This window comes from Meriones unguiculatus, chromosome X (assembly GCF_030254825.1).
Source record: "Meriones unguiculatus strain TT.TT164.6M chromosome X, Bangor_MerUng_6.1, whole genome shotgun sequence".
Lineage (NCBI taxonomy): Eukaryota > Metazoa > Chordata > Mammalia > Rodentia > Muridae > Meriones > Meriones unguiculatus.
In genome coordinates, this window is record NC_083369.1 from 66004891 (window position 1) to 66023018 (window position 18128).

An 18128-nucleotide genomic window follows, 5' to 3' on the forward strand; every position below is an offset into this window, starting at 1 on the left:
GAAAGGGTAACATGATTGCTAACTGGAAGCCTTTGCCTTCATGCAGCAACTAATAAGTAGCTATTCAAAGTTTGTGGGTTTCAAAGGCAACTTTATTGAGATCTATCCACATAGTCTATAATTCACTCATTTGAAGTGTATCTTTCAGGACTTGTGTATACCTGCAATCTCAACACTTGGAAAACTGAGGCAGGAAAATTAAGAGCTCACTACCTGCCCAGGCTGCAATCTCAACACTTGGAAAACTGAGGCAGGAAAATTAAGAACTCACTACCTGCCCAGGCTACAATAGTGAGACCCTGTCTCAAGTAGAAGTAAATGAATGACTAGCTAAATAAAGTACACATTGAATGATTTTTAATACATTCATGTGACTATGTAATCATCGCTGTAGTAAGGTTTAGAACATTTTCATTAACTCCCCAAAGAAATTTCTTGCCATTAGCTTCTCAACCCCCTACTTGTCCCTCTTGTAACCACCTACAAAGCACTCAGTACTTTTTAATCTATAGATTTGCGTGGTTTTGACATTTCATATAAATAAAGTTATAACATGCCTTTCTGTGTGGCCTTTTTCACTGTGTGTGTCTGTAATTACATGCTTTTTCTTTTTGCAGTGCTGAGGATCAAACTTCGTCTCATTCATGCTAGGCAAAGGGCTCATTCACTGAGCCTCACCCCCAGATCTTGGTATGACATTGTTAAAGTCATTCATGTTGTAGCATATACATTGTTCCTTCATTCCTTTTAAGCCAATGCAATATTGTCTGGTATTGATGTGCACATTCTGTGTATCTTTTTATTCAGTGATGAGTATTGTAATTAATCCTCTGTTTTGGCTATTATGAATAATGATATATTTAACCTCTGTGCATTAGCTTTTGTTCTCATTTCTCTTGGCTGTAGGAGTAGGATTGGGGGCTGGCAAAGTGGTTCAGCGATTACGAGCACTGGCTGCTCTTCCAGAGGACCCAGGATCAATACCCAGCACCCACTTGGAGGTTCACAACCAGCTGTAACTATAGTTCTAGGTGACCTGATGCTGTCTTCTGGCCTCCTTGGTCACCACACCTGCATGAGGTGTACAGACACACATGTAGGCAAAACACCCATACCTATAAAATAATATAATACAATTAAGAAAGAAGTAGAATTACTGGGTCATATATATGATGTCAAGCTGTTTTCCTAAAATGGCCACAGTATATTATATCCCTAGTAATAGGGTAGGAGAGTCTAGATTTCTCCCTGTTTTGTTTAATACTGATAATTGTCATTTAAAAAACTTTGAAGGGTGTATGTCCCAGTGTGCATGTGTGTAGTTTGCACGTGTGTATCTGCTTATTTATGTGTACATGCATTGAATGCAGGTATGTGGAGGTGCCACTGTGCTTGTTTGGAGGTCAATGGACAACCATGAGTGTCATTCCTTTCCTTCCACCCTGTTTGAGGCAGAAACTATTTTTCTATGCAGTATAGGCTGGGCTATCGTCAGTGCCTGCTTTTGTGGTTTCTCCTGTCCCCATTTCCCATCTTCCTGTATGTGTGCTGGGATTACAGGTACATACTCCCGAATCCATCCAAGCTGATGTATGGCCCAGGGATCTGAACATAGTTCCTCATGCTTTTAAGGGAGTTTGTGCACTGGGTCATCTTCTTGGTGCTGATCGTCTCTTTTATTTTATTTATGCTGCTGTTGGTAGTGTTCCATCACTGTGATTTTGATTTGCATTTCCCTGATATCTACCGATGTTGAATGTATTTTTATATATATATATATAAAATCATTATATATATGGACCATTTGTATATTTTCTTTGGAGAATTATTTACTCCAAATATTTAGCAAATCTCCTATATTTCAGCCTTTTTTTTGATACTATGCCACCATCATGTTATTTGTCTTTATGTGTGTTTGGATGTACATACATGTACACAACATATGTGGAGGTTAGAGGACAAATTGCTGGAATCAATTATCTCCTTCAACTATTTGTGTCCCAGGGATCAAACTCAGATTTTTAGTTTTGGCAGCAGGTGCTTTATAGACCTGGATACTAGATCATTGTTGCATACATGGCTCGCAGCATGGTAACTCTCTATTTGATTTTTTCAATATCCTTTGAAACACAAACTATTTTAATTTTTGAAAGGTCCATTTTATGTTTTTTGTTGTTTCCTAAGGATTTGGTATAATTTTAGCTTATTCTTTAAATATGTTCATATACATTGGGCTGGATAAATGGCTCAGCAGAATACTGGATACTCCACTAGAAGACCAGGACTCAGTTCCTAACATCCACATAGCCACTCATTATTGTCCATAACTCTAGTTCCAGGGAAGCAGGTGCCCTCTTCTCATCTCTATAGTCATAGGCAAATACGTGGTGTATGTACATATATGTAGACAGTACTCACAGATATTTTTTTTGAAAAAAAATAGGAGCTGAAAAGATGGCTGAGTGGTTAAGAATGAATATATTCTTGTAGATGATCAGAGTTCAATTTCAGCACTCATGTCAGGTGGTGCAAACTACCTGTAACTACTTACAGGGGATCTTATGGCTATTGCTGGCACCTGCATTTACACATATATACCCCTCTCTGCCACATATTTTAAAATAAAATAAATCTTAAAAAAAATTTCATATGTGTATTCAGTATATTTGATCATATTCACATTTACAGTCACCCCTACAACTCCTTCCAGATCCCCTCAAGTCTCTTTCCCCATTTAATCTCTTTTTTTGAAACAAGGAAGGTCTCATTATGTATCTCTGGCTGATCTAGACCTCAATATGTAGAACAGGCTAGCCTCAAATTCAGAGATATCCACTTTCCTCTGTCTTCTGAGGGCTGGGATGAAAGGTAAGCACCCCCAAGCCAGGCTTTTTTAAAAGAGTAACTTACTTAGTCCAACTAGAGCTGTACATATGCCCTTGTGTGGGGCTCTTCAAGGGAACATGGACAACCTACCAGTGGCTGTATCTCTGAAGAAAAATTGCCCATAACAAGTTGGCCAAGGCTGAGGACTCAAGAGGACCTTTCTAATGGTGTCTATGTTCTGCTGTCACATCTTTTTGGTCATTGTCAAATCCAACACATCAAGATTTATCCCTGTGTTTTTCACATTCTTTATAAGTTTGTTATCACAGCTGCATCTCTGATTTTGAATAAACCATTGTCAGTGGTTGTATGGTAAGAGATTCTTTTGCATGTGAATAACTAGGTGGTCTAACACTATTTGCTCCAGAGAGTATTTTTTTTTTCAGTCTTTAAATGATCTTTTTATTTCCTGTGAAATCAATTGTGAGAGTTTACTTCTAGACTATCAGTTCTGCCCCATCATCTGAATGTTTATCCTTGATGTTGATACCACACTGCTTTTGTTCCTGTTGCCTTGGTTGGAGTTTTGGAACCAGATGGTGTGAGTCTTATTTGCTCTTAATTTACAGGTTATTTTGGCTATTGTAAATTTGAGAATCAGCCTGTCACTCTCTGCAATCCCTGGGATTGTGATAAGGATTGCAGTAAATTTGTCATAAAAAATTCTTAAGAAGTGTAATGTCACCAAACACTGTTTCAAGAGTAAAAATATGATAATACTTGGAACTAGGGTAAAGTGGGAAAGATGTTGGAGGCCTGGAGTTTAGTGAGGAAAAATTAGGTGGCAGGTGAAGTAGGTGATATGGACGCAACTAGGGAAAGATATGAAGGTGGACCAAACCCACAGAAAAGGTTATAGTGGCAAGATGCCAAGCCTCAGGGTCTTCATGTGAGGGTTCAGTTCAGAAAGATAGGAAACAGCTCTGAGGTTGAAAGAGAAGCTGATTGATTGGCTCAGAGGTCCTTTTCTTCTTCATCTTCCTCTTCTTCCTCTCTCTTCTTCCTTTCTCTTCCCTTTATTCCCTTCCTACTCCTCTTCTTCCTCTTATTTCTTCCTCTGTCTCCTTCCTTTTTTCCTTTCTTCCCTTCCTCCTCATCTTTTTCTTCTTCCTTGTTCTTCCTCTCTCCTTCCTTTTTCTTTGCTTTTTTTCCCCTTCCTCCTCCTTTCTTCTTCTTTTTCCTCCTCCTCCTCTCTGCTCTTTTTTCTTCTCCCTTTTAAAGACAGGGTCTCTCTTTTATGTAGCTCTGACTGTCCTGGAACTCACTATGTAGACCAGGCTGGCCTTGAATTCCCAAAGATCCATCTGCTTCTGTCTCTCAAGTGCTGGGATTAAAGGCACGCGCCACCACTCCCCGCTCTTAATTTTGCTATTTAAAATGATTGCAATCTATAGGAAAGTTGCAAAGACATCTGATAGATGTCCTGTAAACCTGCCAACCTACTCCTCCAAGTGTTAGCATCTTTTGTAATTATAGTACAATGTCAACACTGTTAGTGTTGGTACAGTATTATTAACTAAACTATACACTCTGTTCAGGTCCCACCGGTCTTTCCAGGAACTTCCTTTTTCTTCTCCAGAATCGTGTCTAGAGTCTCACATCACCTTGAGTTGTCCTGTCACTTTAGTCTCCTCTGAACCATGATACTCTTCCAGTCTTTCTTGTGACCCTGGCAGTTTTGAAGAGTAGTAGTCAGTTTCTGTGGACAAGTTCTTTAGGTTTAAACTGAGATGATATAGTTTGAGTCAGATTATTGCAAAGTGACATTCTGTTCTTTCTCTCACAATAAGAGAGAGATACATGACAACATGCCTTGTTAATGTGATATTACATGTGACTTCCTGCTTAGGGTGGTATGTGTCAGATTTTCCCACTGTAAATGACTGTTTTAGAAATGGTAGCACTTCTTTTCATAACTACTGTGTCTCAGTGCTTCTTGCTTGCAACAGTTATAGCTTCAGTGTTGGCCTATCAGCAATTTTGTTTCTCTCATTTTTTATATCTTTCTTAGTGGGAAACCTGCCATATGGAAGGACAAGCCCTTCTCTCCCATTTTTTAAGTGGAGTCAAGGAAGGAAGGTAATAAATTCAGATTTAGACATGCCCCATCTGAGGTGCCTGTATAACATCTCCATGGAAATCTCCAGAAAGAATTTGGTGCCTACATGAGAACAGCAGTTGAAACTCTGACAGGGCAGCTAATTTCCATTATTTTTTCCTTTTAGAAATGCAGAAATGGAGGTTCATTAGAAAATACCAGCAAGGTATCACCAGGAAGCCACGTTGGTGAGGGCCTTGATCATATTGCTGTGGGCTTATTCCGTGGCTCATTTCTGCCAATCTGAGATTTGTCAGGAAGGAAGCATTAACAACCAGATCCCAGCTTTCAATTTACTGTGTCACTATGTGCAACTGTGTGTAATAATAAATAGCCACTTAGTATCCCAAATTAAATGAATCCAATAACAGGCTGTTGGGAAAGAGGGGTGTGATGGTGGTATCTGAAGTTACTGGAGAAGGTAATGGAAGACATAAAACTTTACATGGGCTTTGGTAGAATTTATAGTACAAGGACAATGGAAAGGGATGTTCAATAAGGGTAATGCTCTCCATAGGTCATGTGTACTTTATTCTTTACATTATGCCATCCATTGAACTCAGTAATCTGACATTCGATTCTGACACCTACTTTATGAGATAGTGCTATTGTAATTTCCATTTCACAGATGAGGAACCTGAGCCTAAATGGTTAAGTATTTTCTCCCTTCAGGCAGTGGGACTAGGGAAGGCGAACATACACCAGAATGTTATTAATGTGAGCATAGAATTAGGATAAATGAAGTAGAGTGGATTGTAAGCTTAATATTAGCTGTTGCTGATACAGTTCACTCTAGGACTGGGTTTTCTATAGATAGCAGATGTATAACTTATCTATTTAAGTAGGGCTCTGTGCTAGGCATTGTGCCAATACTTTTGGTTGTTTTTACCATGTTTGATTCTCTCTGAGACCCTGTGAGACAGATCCTATTTTCAGTCTCATTTTATAGATTAAAAAAAAAAAAAATCCTCTTCTCTCTTTTCCAAGGACACAGGATTAGTGAGTCAGCATGTTGATCCAAATCTGCCTTGACCAGAAAACTCGTGAACAAGCAGAGCCAGGTTGTGCGTGCCTGGAATCCTAGATTTCAGCAAGCCAAGGCAGGAGGATTATGAGTTAGAGGTAACCTGGGCTATTTTGTGTGCTCCCATAAAAAATAAAAAGTACCTGGCCTTTCAGTCTGGGTGGATTTGCCAGTTGAACCAGAAAACATTGTTTATGAGCCTGAGAGTGGCTATTGTTTGAGTATGGACATTATTAAACATGCCTTTGTACCTTTCCTTATACCATACCCTAGTTGTTGTCAAGCCAACCCTGGTAACTTTTCAGAGTTCATTCATAGCAGGTTATAACCTGGTCCTTCAGGTATCTACAGGTTTCTTATATTTGCCTAATTCTTGAGGGAAGCTTGTTTGTTAAGTTTATTACACTGACAAAAATGGCAAATTCTTAGAAAGAGTTAAATTGGGAGAACTGTTGAGAGGACTGGGGAGTAACCTTTTTTTGCATACAAGCAAATACTTTTAATGGAAGTTTTGACATTGGTGATGATAACAATAAAGTCATTTGCTGAGAAAGACTATACTGTATATATTATATCTAATTATGCTGTATAGACTTTTTTTACTATTAATTACACTTTATTCATTTTGTATTCCCCCATAAGCCCCTCCCTCCTCCCCTCCCGATCCCACCCTCCCTCCCCCTTCCTCATGCATGCCCCTCCCCAAGTCCACTGATAGGGGAGGTCCTCTTCTCCTCCCCCCTCAGGGGGAGGTGATCAAAGAGCAGGCCAATCAGATTATGTCAGAGGCAGCCCCTCTTCCCATTACTATGTAACCCACTTGGACACTGAACTATCATGTGCTACATCTGTGCAGGGGTTCTAGGTTATCTCCATGAATAGTCCTTGGTTGGAGTATGAGTCTCTGGGAAGACCCCTGTGTTCAAATATTCTGGTTCTGTTGCTCTCCTTGTGTGGTTCCCATCCTCTCTAGCTCTTAATATTTCCCACTTCTTACATAAGATTCCATGCACTCTGCCCAACAGTTGGTAGTCTGCAGGGCAGAGGCTTTTGGAGGCCCTCTGTAGCAGGTTCCTAGGTTGTTTCCTGTTTTCTTCTTCTGATGTCCAACCGCTTTGCCTTTCAGGATGGGGATTGAGCATTTTAGTCAGGGTCCTCTCTCTTGCTTAGTTTCTTTAGATGTACAGTTTTTAGTAAGGGCATTTGCTCAACCATGTTTGTAGCAGCTTTATTTGTAATAGCCAGAAGCTGGAAACAGCCCAGATGGCCCTCAACTGAAGAATGGATGCAGAAATTGTGGTACATCTACACAATGGAGTATTACTCAGCAATGAAAAATAAGGAAATCATGAAATTTGCAGGTAAATGGTGGGACCTGGAAAGGATCATCCTGAGTGAGCTGTCCCAGAAGCAGAAAGACACACATGGTATATACTCACTCATATAGACATAACATAGGGGAGTAGCCTTTAACCATGGGTATGTATATGGGAAAGTTCCCCGGGGAAATAGTGTTATTTTTGCATTTGAATAAAAAATTAGTAGTCCCAAGATGGAAATGTGTCTTGCGATGCCATTCAGGAATAGTGAGTAGTACCAAAGGGAGTCTCTTGGTGTTGCAGATCAATCATTTGATTTATTTACTTTTCTATTGCTGTAATAAGACAACAGGAACAAGGTAATTTATGGACGAAAGAGTTTATTTGGCCTTATGGTTCTGTAAGGATTAAGAGTCTACAATGTCAGAAAGTAGTAGCAGGCAAAGGAAGCCCAGGGCTTATATCTTGACTCACTAGCAGGAAGCAGAGATAGAGAACTGGCAGTAAGTAGATGAGGCCTTTGTACTATCAGAGCCTGCCCCTAGTGGCATACTTCCTTCAGCAAGGCCATACATCCCCAAATCTTCCCAGACAGTGCCATCAAATTGAGACCAAGGCTTCAAATGTCTAAGAATATGTAGGACATCTTATCCAAAGCACCAGTTTTACTCTGTGGTCCGTGCTGCCTTCAAATTCACTATGAACCCTAGACTGGCCTGGAACTCATCCTCCTATCTCAGTTTTCTCAAATACTGGGATTACAGTTCTGAGCTATCACAACTGGCTGGTGTTGTAGATGTAAAAATTAAAATTAAAACTGTAAAAATACTAGGAAAACAATAGGTGCGTCATTTTATAATGCCAGGGTTGTAAAAGAGTTTCAAAACATGTTATCAGAGAAGCCATAATATATATATATATATATATATATATATATAAATTCCATAATGATTAAAAATGGTAGCTTCTGTATAACAAGAAACTACTATGGGTCGAGTTGTTAAAGGGAAAAAAATGTTTCCAATAAAAGTTTGTGTAGTCTGGATTAAGTGTTTTTTGTTTTTTTTTGAGAAAGGATCTATTGATAAGGCTGACCTTGAACTCAATGATCCTTCTGTTTCCTGCTGGGATTACAGTCTGTGCTGCCACGCCCAATTCTAAATGCTATTAACATATAGGTAGTTTTTGTGACTCACTAAAACAGAAGCACACAACTTGAAATAAAAGTAAATAGCCACATTTCCCCCCAAAGGAATGTTTATAGTAGCCAATAAATATGTTAGAAAGAAGTTTAACATTTCCAGTTGTCTGAGACATGCAATTGAAAAATTTTAATTGCTTAGAGCTTTTAAAAATGATAGTTATCATTTGATGCAAATGTAGCAGAATACACATTCTTACATGTACCTCGAAGGGATTATCAATTTAAATAACTTTTTTAGAGGATAGTTTATCATTATGAAATAAAAAAAGCCTTTAAGTATATGTGGTTGGCTTGGACTATATCTTTTGGTTCCATACCTAAATTCTTAACCAACTGCAGGACAAAAAAAAATTTCTTTTTGGTTTTTCAAGACAGGATTTCTTTGGGTAGCCCTGGATGTCTTTGACTCGCTTTGTAGAACAGGCTGTCCTCGAACTCACAGAGATCTGCCATCCTCTATGCTGGGATTATAGGCTGGTGCCTCTGTGCCTGGCTGACAAAAATATTTTTTGAAAAAAAAAATCCATTTGTATTTAAAACGTGTGAGACAGTTTTTTTTCCCTTAACATTAGCCCCCTAATGATACAGTTTAACAGATATTTAAATAACATTTACATTGTATTAGGCATTATAAGTGATTTAGAGATTATTAAGACTATATAGGAAAACAAAAGGTGATATGTAAATGCTATGGCATTTTATATAATGTGGTTGAACATCCACAGATGTGGGGATCTGAAGAGGTTTTGGAACCAATTCCCCATGGATAGGGAAGGGTGATGTTCCATTTCCTTGGACCTAGAAAGTATCATGTAACTGGACTAAGGAAATGATAAAGGTACTGGATAAATTAATTGCACGAACACGTAATTGAGTAAGGTTAAGCTATTAGAAATTAGGCTGTAGATGGGTCTGAAGAGATGGTTTCAGTTTAGAAGTGGTTGTTTTTGCAGAAGGCCCAGGTTAAATTCCCAGCACCCACATAATGGCTAACCACCTGTCTGTAACTCCAGTTCCTGGGGATCTGATGCCTACTTCTGACTTCTTTGAGCATTGCACTCATGTGGTGCACAGACAATACATATAGGCAAAAATAGCCATGCTATACGATACAACATGATATGATACATTGAAGAAGTACTTTAAAAAAAAATAAAGAAATCAAGTCATAGAAGCAATGTATTATATGTTTACGGTATGGTTGGCATAATGCATGTTTGGATGATAGATGGAGCCTGGAGCACAGGTGTTCTTATCTCCTTTGCTTTTCTTTAGGCACTGGCCAGACTTGGGAGGACTTAAAATCATACAGCAGGATAGTATTTTAGATAAATCCTTCTTGTAACGTTGTGCCTGATGGTGATACAAAGGGCAGAGATTGTCACAGTGGTCCAGATAGAAATAATGAGAACACAAAGGTATGGATAGGAGTGAATAGAGTTTCAGAATAGATTTTATATAACCGTGCAATTTGATCTTACCTATGATAAGTATCACTCAAATGCAGGTGTCCTTAGGAATCCCTAGATATCTGAGTGTCTTCATTGGAAGTGAAACCAAGGAAACTGGGGCCAGTGGTCTAGGACCTCTGGGTTATGTAGGCTACACATCAGTCTCCTGTGCCTCTTTCTCTTGATTTCCATTTCATGTAGTTCAACCATGCCCCTTCAGTACTTAACTGGGCTCATTTAGGAATAGTCTTTGGTAAACTTGGGGCCAAAATGATTGGGGACAAGATAGGGAGTAGGAGAAATGATGGCTGAGAGGATGGAAAGGCAGGGGACCTAGAACCACAGTGGATGGTGGACCTAGAACTACAGAGAGAGAAGATGAGACAGTAACTGGGTAACTGGAAAAAATGAAAAGTTCTGTTTCTGGGCTGGAATTGTGTGGAGATTTTTTTTGCAGGGGATTAAAACTGGTTTTCCAAAGCATCTGGACATTTTTTTTCCAGGAATGACTAGCCACAAAGACTTCACTTTTGTAAGGGTTTGTGAATCACACGTAACCACCAGACCTGGGGCTGAGATGAGTTTGAGCTAAAATGAGCTTGTGTGGGCATCACTAAATCTGTGATGGTGGGCTGCCCCCCTGGGTGTGTTTCGAGGTGTTTCATGATGTAGAAAATAGATCTCATGAATGTATGGTAGTACTGGCATAAAACTATTGAGGTGTTCTCTTTGTGCTGTGAATTCAGTGAATGGGCAGGGTTGTAGTGGGAGCAGGATGGCCTGATTTATGAGTGTGAGGTTGCAATTACTTTGAATTTCACCAGAAATGCTTGTGGAAACTTTTCTCCCTCAGTCTCTTCATCTATGAAATGGGGTTAAATAACCTGGCTCCGCCTGTGAGGGGATGTGTTGGCATCTATTCTCATCTCTCATCTTCTTTGTTTGTACTTCTAGGTGTTTTCTCCTTCTAATGTTTACAGCTCAAGGAATGCTTTAGTTTTCCATCTGCCAGTCTAAAACATATACCATCAAAATTTAGAGGTGGTTGGAGCCACCCAATGAAGAAAGCAAGGACAGTCAAACCATGGCTGGTAATCCTTGGGCTGATAAGTTAAAATGTTACTTTTACAATGCATGATTGACAGAGAATGACTTTAACCTGAGGTTCAATTTCAGGAATCTTTCAAGTGGCTGAAGCAGGTTATAGATTTCCTAGAAATGGAATATGTTGAATATTGAGGGATTTTTGTTGTTGTTGCTAAATCTATTTACTACATTTGATTCAAAGATTGCTTGTAAAAAAAAAATCTGTCTTGGTGATAGGCATAAACAGGCAAGGCAAGAAAGGCTGGAATGTCAATTAGAATGTTTTGGCCCCGTGAAAATAGCTGTTGGCAAGCTCTTGGTAGAATCAAGACTAGACTAGTTTTTGTGACTTGTGGAGGATAATAGGAGAATAGATTGCTTTGAAACTGGAGGTTTAATTCTTATAGTAGGTTTCTGAACATCTGCTGTAGAGAAGGACAGAATCAGTCAGACAGATATTTGTCCCCTCTAGGCTATAGTAAGTCTTACTTTTCTTACTATAGAAAAGTAAGACTTCATTAATTGTGAGGTCCACTCTAGCAGTTTTACTTTCTTTTTGGCATGTTGCAAGTGTCTGGGTATTTAGAAGCTCAGGGGGGCTGCTGGTATGACTCTGGAGTATTCCTGATGAACTGGAGACCTTTCCAAGGTAGTTGGGACTGGTTACCTCTTTGTACTGTGGCTTCAATGTATAGGCTTTGGTGGGCCTGATGCCTCCAAATTGGTCCTTTGCCTAAGGTGAGTAAGCTTCCTGCTCTGTCTGGGGAAAAGAACCCTAACTTCGGTTTGTTCTTTCTTGGATTGCTCCTGAGGGCCAGACCAGGGTTTGGGGAGGAACTAATATTTGAAGAATCAAAATTTCAAGTATATGATCCTTATTCAAAACCAGTCGAGTTAGAAGTAGTTCAGAAATAAGCTTCTTTGTTATTTTAGAAAAGCAACACAAATGGATGGTTAGTTATTTACATACACTCCCAGCGCTGTGTAGGGCAGCACCCCTCAGAATGAAATTTCTTCTTTCTATGGGAAATATATGAAAATTCCCCATAAGTAGAATAAAGAGAGATCTAACTCCATTCAAGTCATGCTTTGAATAAGCACGTTTTCTGTTTTACAGTCTCTGGAATTTGGGATTTACCAGCAGAGGATTGTGGACCTGTAATTATCACTGAGTTTGCACTTTAATCAAATTGACTCACAGAGAAATGGCATGGTTTGGGCAATGGTAGCTCGGTCTTTACATGGAGGGGTTCTCTTATGTGGTATTGTGGATGATGGATTCCTATTGGTGTTCTTCTTAAGATACTGTCTTTTCCACACTCCGTTCTTTTTCTTTTAGCAAGGATTCTAGCTGCCAAGCAGATGCTTTCCCTATAGTACAGATGATTCTTTTCAGTGTAGACTTCAAGATAATGGAGGAACAAAATGCCAAAGCACAACACTTGGCAAAGCCGACAAGCTCATACTGCAAATTGTCAGAGCTCTCAACATGACAATGACAGCCATCGATGAGTTTTTTAAACTACAAAATGAAATCAGTGTGTATAAAGGAACCCTGCAAACATAAGATTTAAGCATTTGTTAATCTTGAGTCCCTTGGAATGTCTTTGGTCCTTAGCATAGTTTGGTCTAAGAGCAAACACATAGTATGTGATGTTACCAGGAATGGCTGACTTGGTTCCATCTGGAGCTTTTATTCAGCATAGAGATGTGGTGGGGTGGAGAGGGCTCAGGATTGCAGATCAGAATGCTTTATGTGAGAATCCAGGAATTGCATGATCAGCAAATTTTGTAAAGGCTGTTTCGTCCTTGATGACAGTTGAAGACTGACGTATGGGCCAAACAACTGTAGGTTGTCAGAGGCTGTAGTCCAGGCCTGTGGCACGGCCAAGATCAGGGAGCTGATTGCTCTATTAAAATGTAATATTCTTGCAATTTTGGCTGTCATGATAACAGAACCTTAAAAAGTCACCTTTCTCCAAATCCTCTCCAGGCAAATGGATGGAACTAGAAAATAGTATCTTGAGTGAGGTAACCCAGAAACAGAAAGACATGCATGTTATATACTTACTTATAAGTGGATATTAGCTATATAATATAGGATAAACATACTAAAATCTATACACCTAAGGAAGCTAATAAGCAAGAAGGAGGACCCTAGGAAAAAGTCTTAATCCTGATTCAGAAGGACAAACAGGATAGATATTGCAAGTGGGAGAAGACTGGGAACAGGACAGGAGCCTTTCACAGGGGACCTCGGAAAGACTCTACCCAGCAGGGCATTGACGAAGATGCTGACACTCACAGCCAAACTTTTGGCAGAGTGCAGGGAGTCTTGTGGAAGAAGGGGGAGATAGAAAGATCTGGATGGACAGGAGCTCCAAAAGGTAGACCAACAGAACCAAAAAACCTGGGCTCAAGGGGTCCTGCAGAGACTGATGCACCAACCAAGGACTGAGCATGGAGAGGCCATAGACTCCCTATTTAGATGTAGCCCTTAGACAGCTTACTTTTCATGTGGCTCTCTGAATAAGGGGAGCAGGTCCTGTCTCTAGCTTGAACTCGGTTGCCTGTTCTTTGATCACTTCCCCCTTGCAATTCGGTTTTGACAGCACACAGAGGAAGAGGATCCAAGCAGTCCTGATGAGACTTGATAAGAGAACTGCCCATTTCAGTGTGCTAGGGAAAAGGAATGGGGGGAAAAGGAAGAGAGGGTGAGACCTGAAGGAGATGAGGGAGGGGGCTAGAGTTGGTATACAAAATGAATAAATTGTAAAAAATAAAATAATATTTAAACAAAAAAACAGTTTAATCAACTCAAAACATACAATTTTACCTTTCTAACTTTTAAAATTACATTTTTTTGTTTCAAAGTTTTTAAAAATGTTATTAAAGTAACATCAAGTCTCTGTGCCTAGTGTCTTGGTTGCTAACCATTCTTAATTCTTCAATTGCAGATCTTCCTCCTGGCCTGGCCTCCATGTCCGGGAACTGTAGTCATCTTCAAGTAAGAGAAAATTGTTTTTTACTCTGTGGCCCTTTGTTTTCAGGCTGTTCTTTCCATTTGACGACAAAGGACAACGTGGTGTCAAGCCCCTGGCCTGTAACTCCTTGGTCCCCTAGCCTTTATAAGGAATAAACATCTGTTAGGATCCATTGAATTGGCATGTACATGTTGCATGTGGGTTGTAGCTTTTGTTGAGCCCTGGGAAATCCTACTGAACCCAGTCTTTGTGAATGATTACACAGCCAAGGCACAGTGGCTGGGCAGCCAGTTGTCCTGCTTAAGTTACTTTGAGAGCTGCTGCAGGTCACATAGCTTTATAGTGATCCCCTCCTATCTCTTCATTGAGGACTTTGGTCCTTTGTCTTAATGGCCATTTTATTTTTCTTCACGTACAAAATGAAGTGACAGGGATTTTAGGAACTGACTCAGGTCTTTATACCTGCTGTACAGTGTTCTAACACAGAGCCATATCCATAGCTGAGTAAATCTCGACTTTCTTTAAAATATCAGCAAGTATCAAATCCATTAAAGTATACTCCAGGCAAACCATGTATCTCTGAAGGTTGGTTTACTTAAATTAAATTAGTAAGTGTCCCAGAACCCTCATTTTAGTCATGAGTTATGATCATCTCCCTCATCAGACCTTTTATTAGAGTTGCTAATGCAAAGGTAAATGAGGTGAATTAATTTCCTCTCCCCAGCCCCACCCCCATGTTGGAGCTATTCTGAGTAGTGAAATGGCCAGAGGGAGGGAACAGGAAGTAATAAGCTTAGAAGATGCTTGGGTAGTTGATGGGGGAGTAAATGTTTTTCTGATTTACTTAAGTCATTAGAGTATTAGGTAGGGGGAAAACTACCCCATTTGCTGCTGCAAACACCTCCTCCGAATAGCCACTTAGTCTCTTGCCTTAGGTGAGTAACTTTCTTACAGGAGAGGGGTAATGGATCCTGACTATATATTTTATGTGGACAGCTCCCACAGAAAAAGGTTATTCAACCTCATTTTCCTCCATTTCCTTTTCAAAATGAGCTCAATTGTTTGGTGTAATTTTTTTAAAGCAACATGCATTGATCTTATTTGATTAGGATGAAAGCAGCAATTCTTATCAGAAAATAAACACCATGTCCATCCTACCTTCAAGAGATAATTTTGGTCATTGCTTTTTTATTTTGGATAAACAGAAATCACATTGTTTACTCATCTTTACTATTTATTTTTCAATTTAATTTCTTTTACTAATGTTTTATACTCATACAGAAATAAGTAAATATGATTACAAATTTTTTCATAGTGGTCCTTTGCATTTTCTTTTTTCACTTGGCTTCTAACTCACACCATCCCTTCTGAATATGAAACCAATGTGCACCTTTCTGTATCTTTCTTCACGTATATTGGCAGGCTCACGTGACTTGTAAACAGTTTTTGTTAATTATTTTGGTTCTTTAATATACCCTAATTTTCCCCTAATCAATATCTGGAAATCTATCAAAGCCTACTGGCATAAGTCTTATTTCAGAAGGCTACAAAATATTTTATAAGTACATAATTTATCTTGGCAGTTCCATATGACTGGGACTTTTCATAATGCTGTGATAACCATTACTATATACTAACCTTGTATATTGTTGCATTCAATTCGTGTGTATGTGAATGTCTTGCATAATTCTTTTCTTTTTTTTATACAAATAGTATTCTTATATAACTTCTGCATTTCCAGTTCTATTTAACGTTGCTTTACCAAAAATGGATAACCAGGTGTACTAGAGCAGTATACTACATATTCCCAACTTTTTCCTGTAAACTGTGAACATCCATCATTGTCATCATTGTCAGCTATTAAATGTTTTATGTACTAGGCATGAGTCATTGATTCACTGTTTTCTTTCATTGGTTTGTGAACCAAGATCATAGTCGCTTGAATACATTAGTTTAAAATCCATTTAGCACTTTCTTGTCAATTTTTTTCTATTTATACATTTCAAAGCTTTCTTTTACTCTATATTCCCCTCCAGTTCTACTAGGATTCTAATTAAAATTACATTACATTGGATTGAACTTTTTAATTATGTAGTTCTTTTTAGCCAAGAAACTGTATTTCTTTGCATGTTCACATCTGATTTTGTATTAATTAGATCCATTCTTTTCTTCTTATCTATTCTATGCTTTTTTGATTCATATCTAAAGAATTAATAGCTCTTTTCCTGTTGAGATTTGAATAGCTTCCTCATCTCCATTGCTAAGTGCTATTTGCTATCAGGGAAAGTGATTATTGACATTTTACAAATATTTATTTTATGTTTACCTATTTCATAGTGTTCTGGTAAATTTCATGTCTTTCCTGTTTTTCAATACTTATATTTTTGTTGAATTTTGTAGAAACATGGAGAGCTAAATAGAAATCATGTTGATGGCCTACATGGACTAAAGATTTTTAAATAAAAATGTTTTCTGCATTCTTTATATTTGCTATTGGCATTTGTTTATTTGGTTTTGAATTTTCTTGTTTTGTATTTCTACATTTAGTTATGGGATTGGTTGCTGTATTTTATTGGCATGTGAGTCAGTTTGAAATTTTGTTTTTCTTCTAAGGTTTTTTTTTTTTTGTTTGTTTTTGTTTTTGTTTTCCTGAAGCACATTACTCAGTTCTGTACTATTGAACTATTCCCCTAGCTCTCATCAAAACAGTGAATTTTGTTGATAGACTTTCTTGTTTTGAAATACTACTATATTACTAAATTAAGCCTGCTGATCATACTGAGTTATTATTTTGATACAGAGCTGAGTTCTGCTCAGTGTTTTTATTTAGAACATGTCTTCAGTATTCCTAAGTAGAGACTGAAATTTTATGTCTTTTTTTCATTAGTTTGAAGATTAAATATAAAATGGGTAATATATATTATTTTAGAAAAAGTTTATTTTTCTTTGGCCTATAGTATTTTGATTGCACTCAGAAACTAGATGTTCTTTGAAAGTTTGATGAAACTCACTTGTAAAGCACATCTGGACTTGGTATCTTTCATTATTGTAGAGCCATAATTACATATACAATGCATACATATACAATGTGAGAACTAATCTATTCAAATCTTTTGGCTTTAATTTTGGTCATTTGTATTTGGGAAACTATGTACTTGTTCTATAGCTTTGCCTTGTTGCCATAAGTTTGGTTGCATATGTAGTACTCTTTATCACCTGAAGAATATCTCGTCATGTAGTTATGTTTTGTTTCTTGAATTTAATCTTGTATGTTCTCTGTCATCTTGACTATATTAACATTTTCCCAGCAAGTACAATTTCATTTTTTTTATTTCTATGTAGGATAAAGTCTTAGGTTTGTTCATCTTTTCTAGATAGAAAGTGTTAAGACCATGAACCTATGTTATTCCAAAGTTCAAACATCTCATTGTACGTAAATAGGCTCTGCTGTGGGCTCACTGACTAGCACTATCTGCCCATTTCTTATTTTCCCACTGGTGCTTTGTAAGTTTGCTAGCTTCCCAGCAAAAAAAGAGATTGGCTTGCTCTTTGCTAAGACAGGCCCAGTCACTGCAGGAAAGGGGTTATGGTGTGTACAGAAAGCTGCATTACCCCATGCTGGGTTCTGGCTGACAGGTCTTTTGGTGGTGGCCAAGGGGCAGGATTCTCTGCAGGGGTCTCATGGTCTGTTTCACAGGGGATAAATGATAGTTTTTCAGTGTTCCACCTGGGTCGTGACTATTTTATTTACACACACCTCTGCTGACATGCAACTTGCTAAGTGCTGTTTGCTGTATCCTGCTGCTAGAAAAGCTGCTTGAGCAGAAACCATGTGTCTGAGATGGAGAGCTAGAGTTGGCAGGATTTCTCCTTGGCTCATCCCACAGCAACCTTGGGCACGGTGGTCTTATGAACTTTAATCTCACCAATTTCTGGAGCTCCTCTCTGGAAGCATTCTGCTTCTGAAAGCCCTTTATCTTCATGTTTCTAGCTGTCCCTCCTTCTCTATAGATGCTCAGCTATCAGCTCCAGCATTGCTTGTTGTATTCTATCTGTACAGGCAAGTCTGTTCTCAT

At 38.6% G+C, this 18128-nt stretch overlaps 1 protein-coding gene across 6 annotated transcripts in view; it reads left to right on the plus strand.

The window, feature by feature from the left end:
- Tmem164 (transmembrane protein 164) overlaps window positions 1-18128 on the plus strand; it is a 156886-nt gene that overhangs the window by 55353 nt on the left and 83405 nt on the right. For all 6 annotated transcript variants that reach the window (XM_060374995.1, XM_060374990.1, XM_060374993.1 and 3 more), the window contains one exon: window positions 14026-14075. Coding sequence is in view for 3 of the 6 variants with exons in the window: in XM_060374990.1 (XP_060230973.1) it covers window positions 14026-14075 (50 nt within the window). In the remaining 3 variants the exon portion in view is untranslated. The remainder of the gene's footprint in view (window positions 1-14025; window positions 14076-18128) is intronic.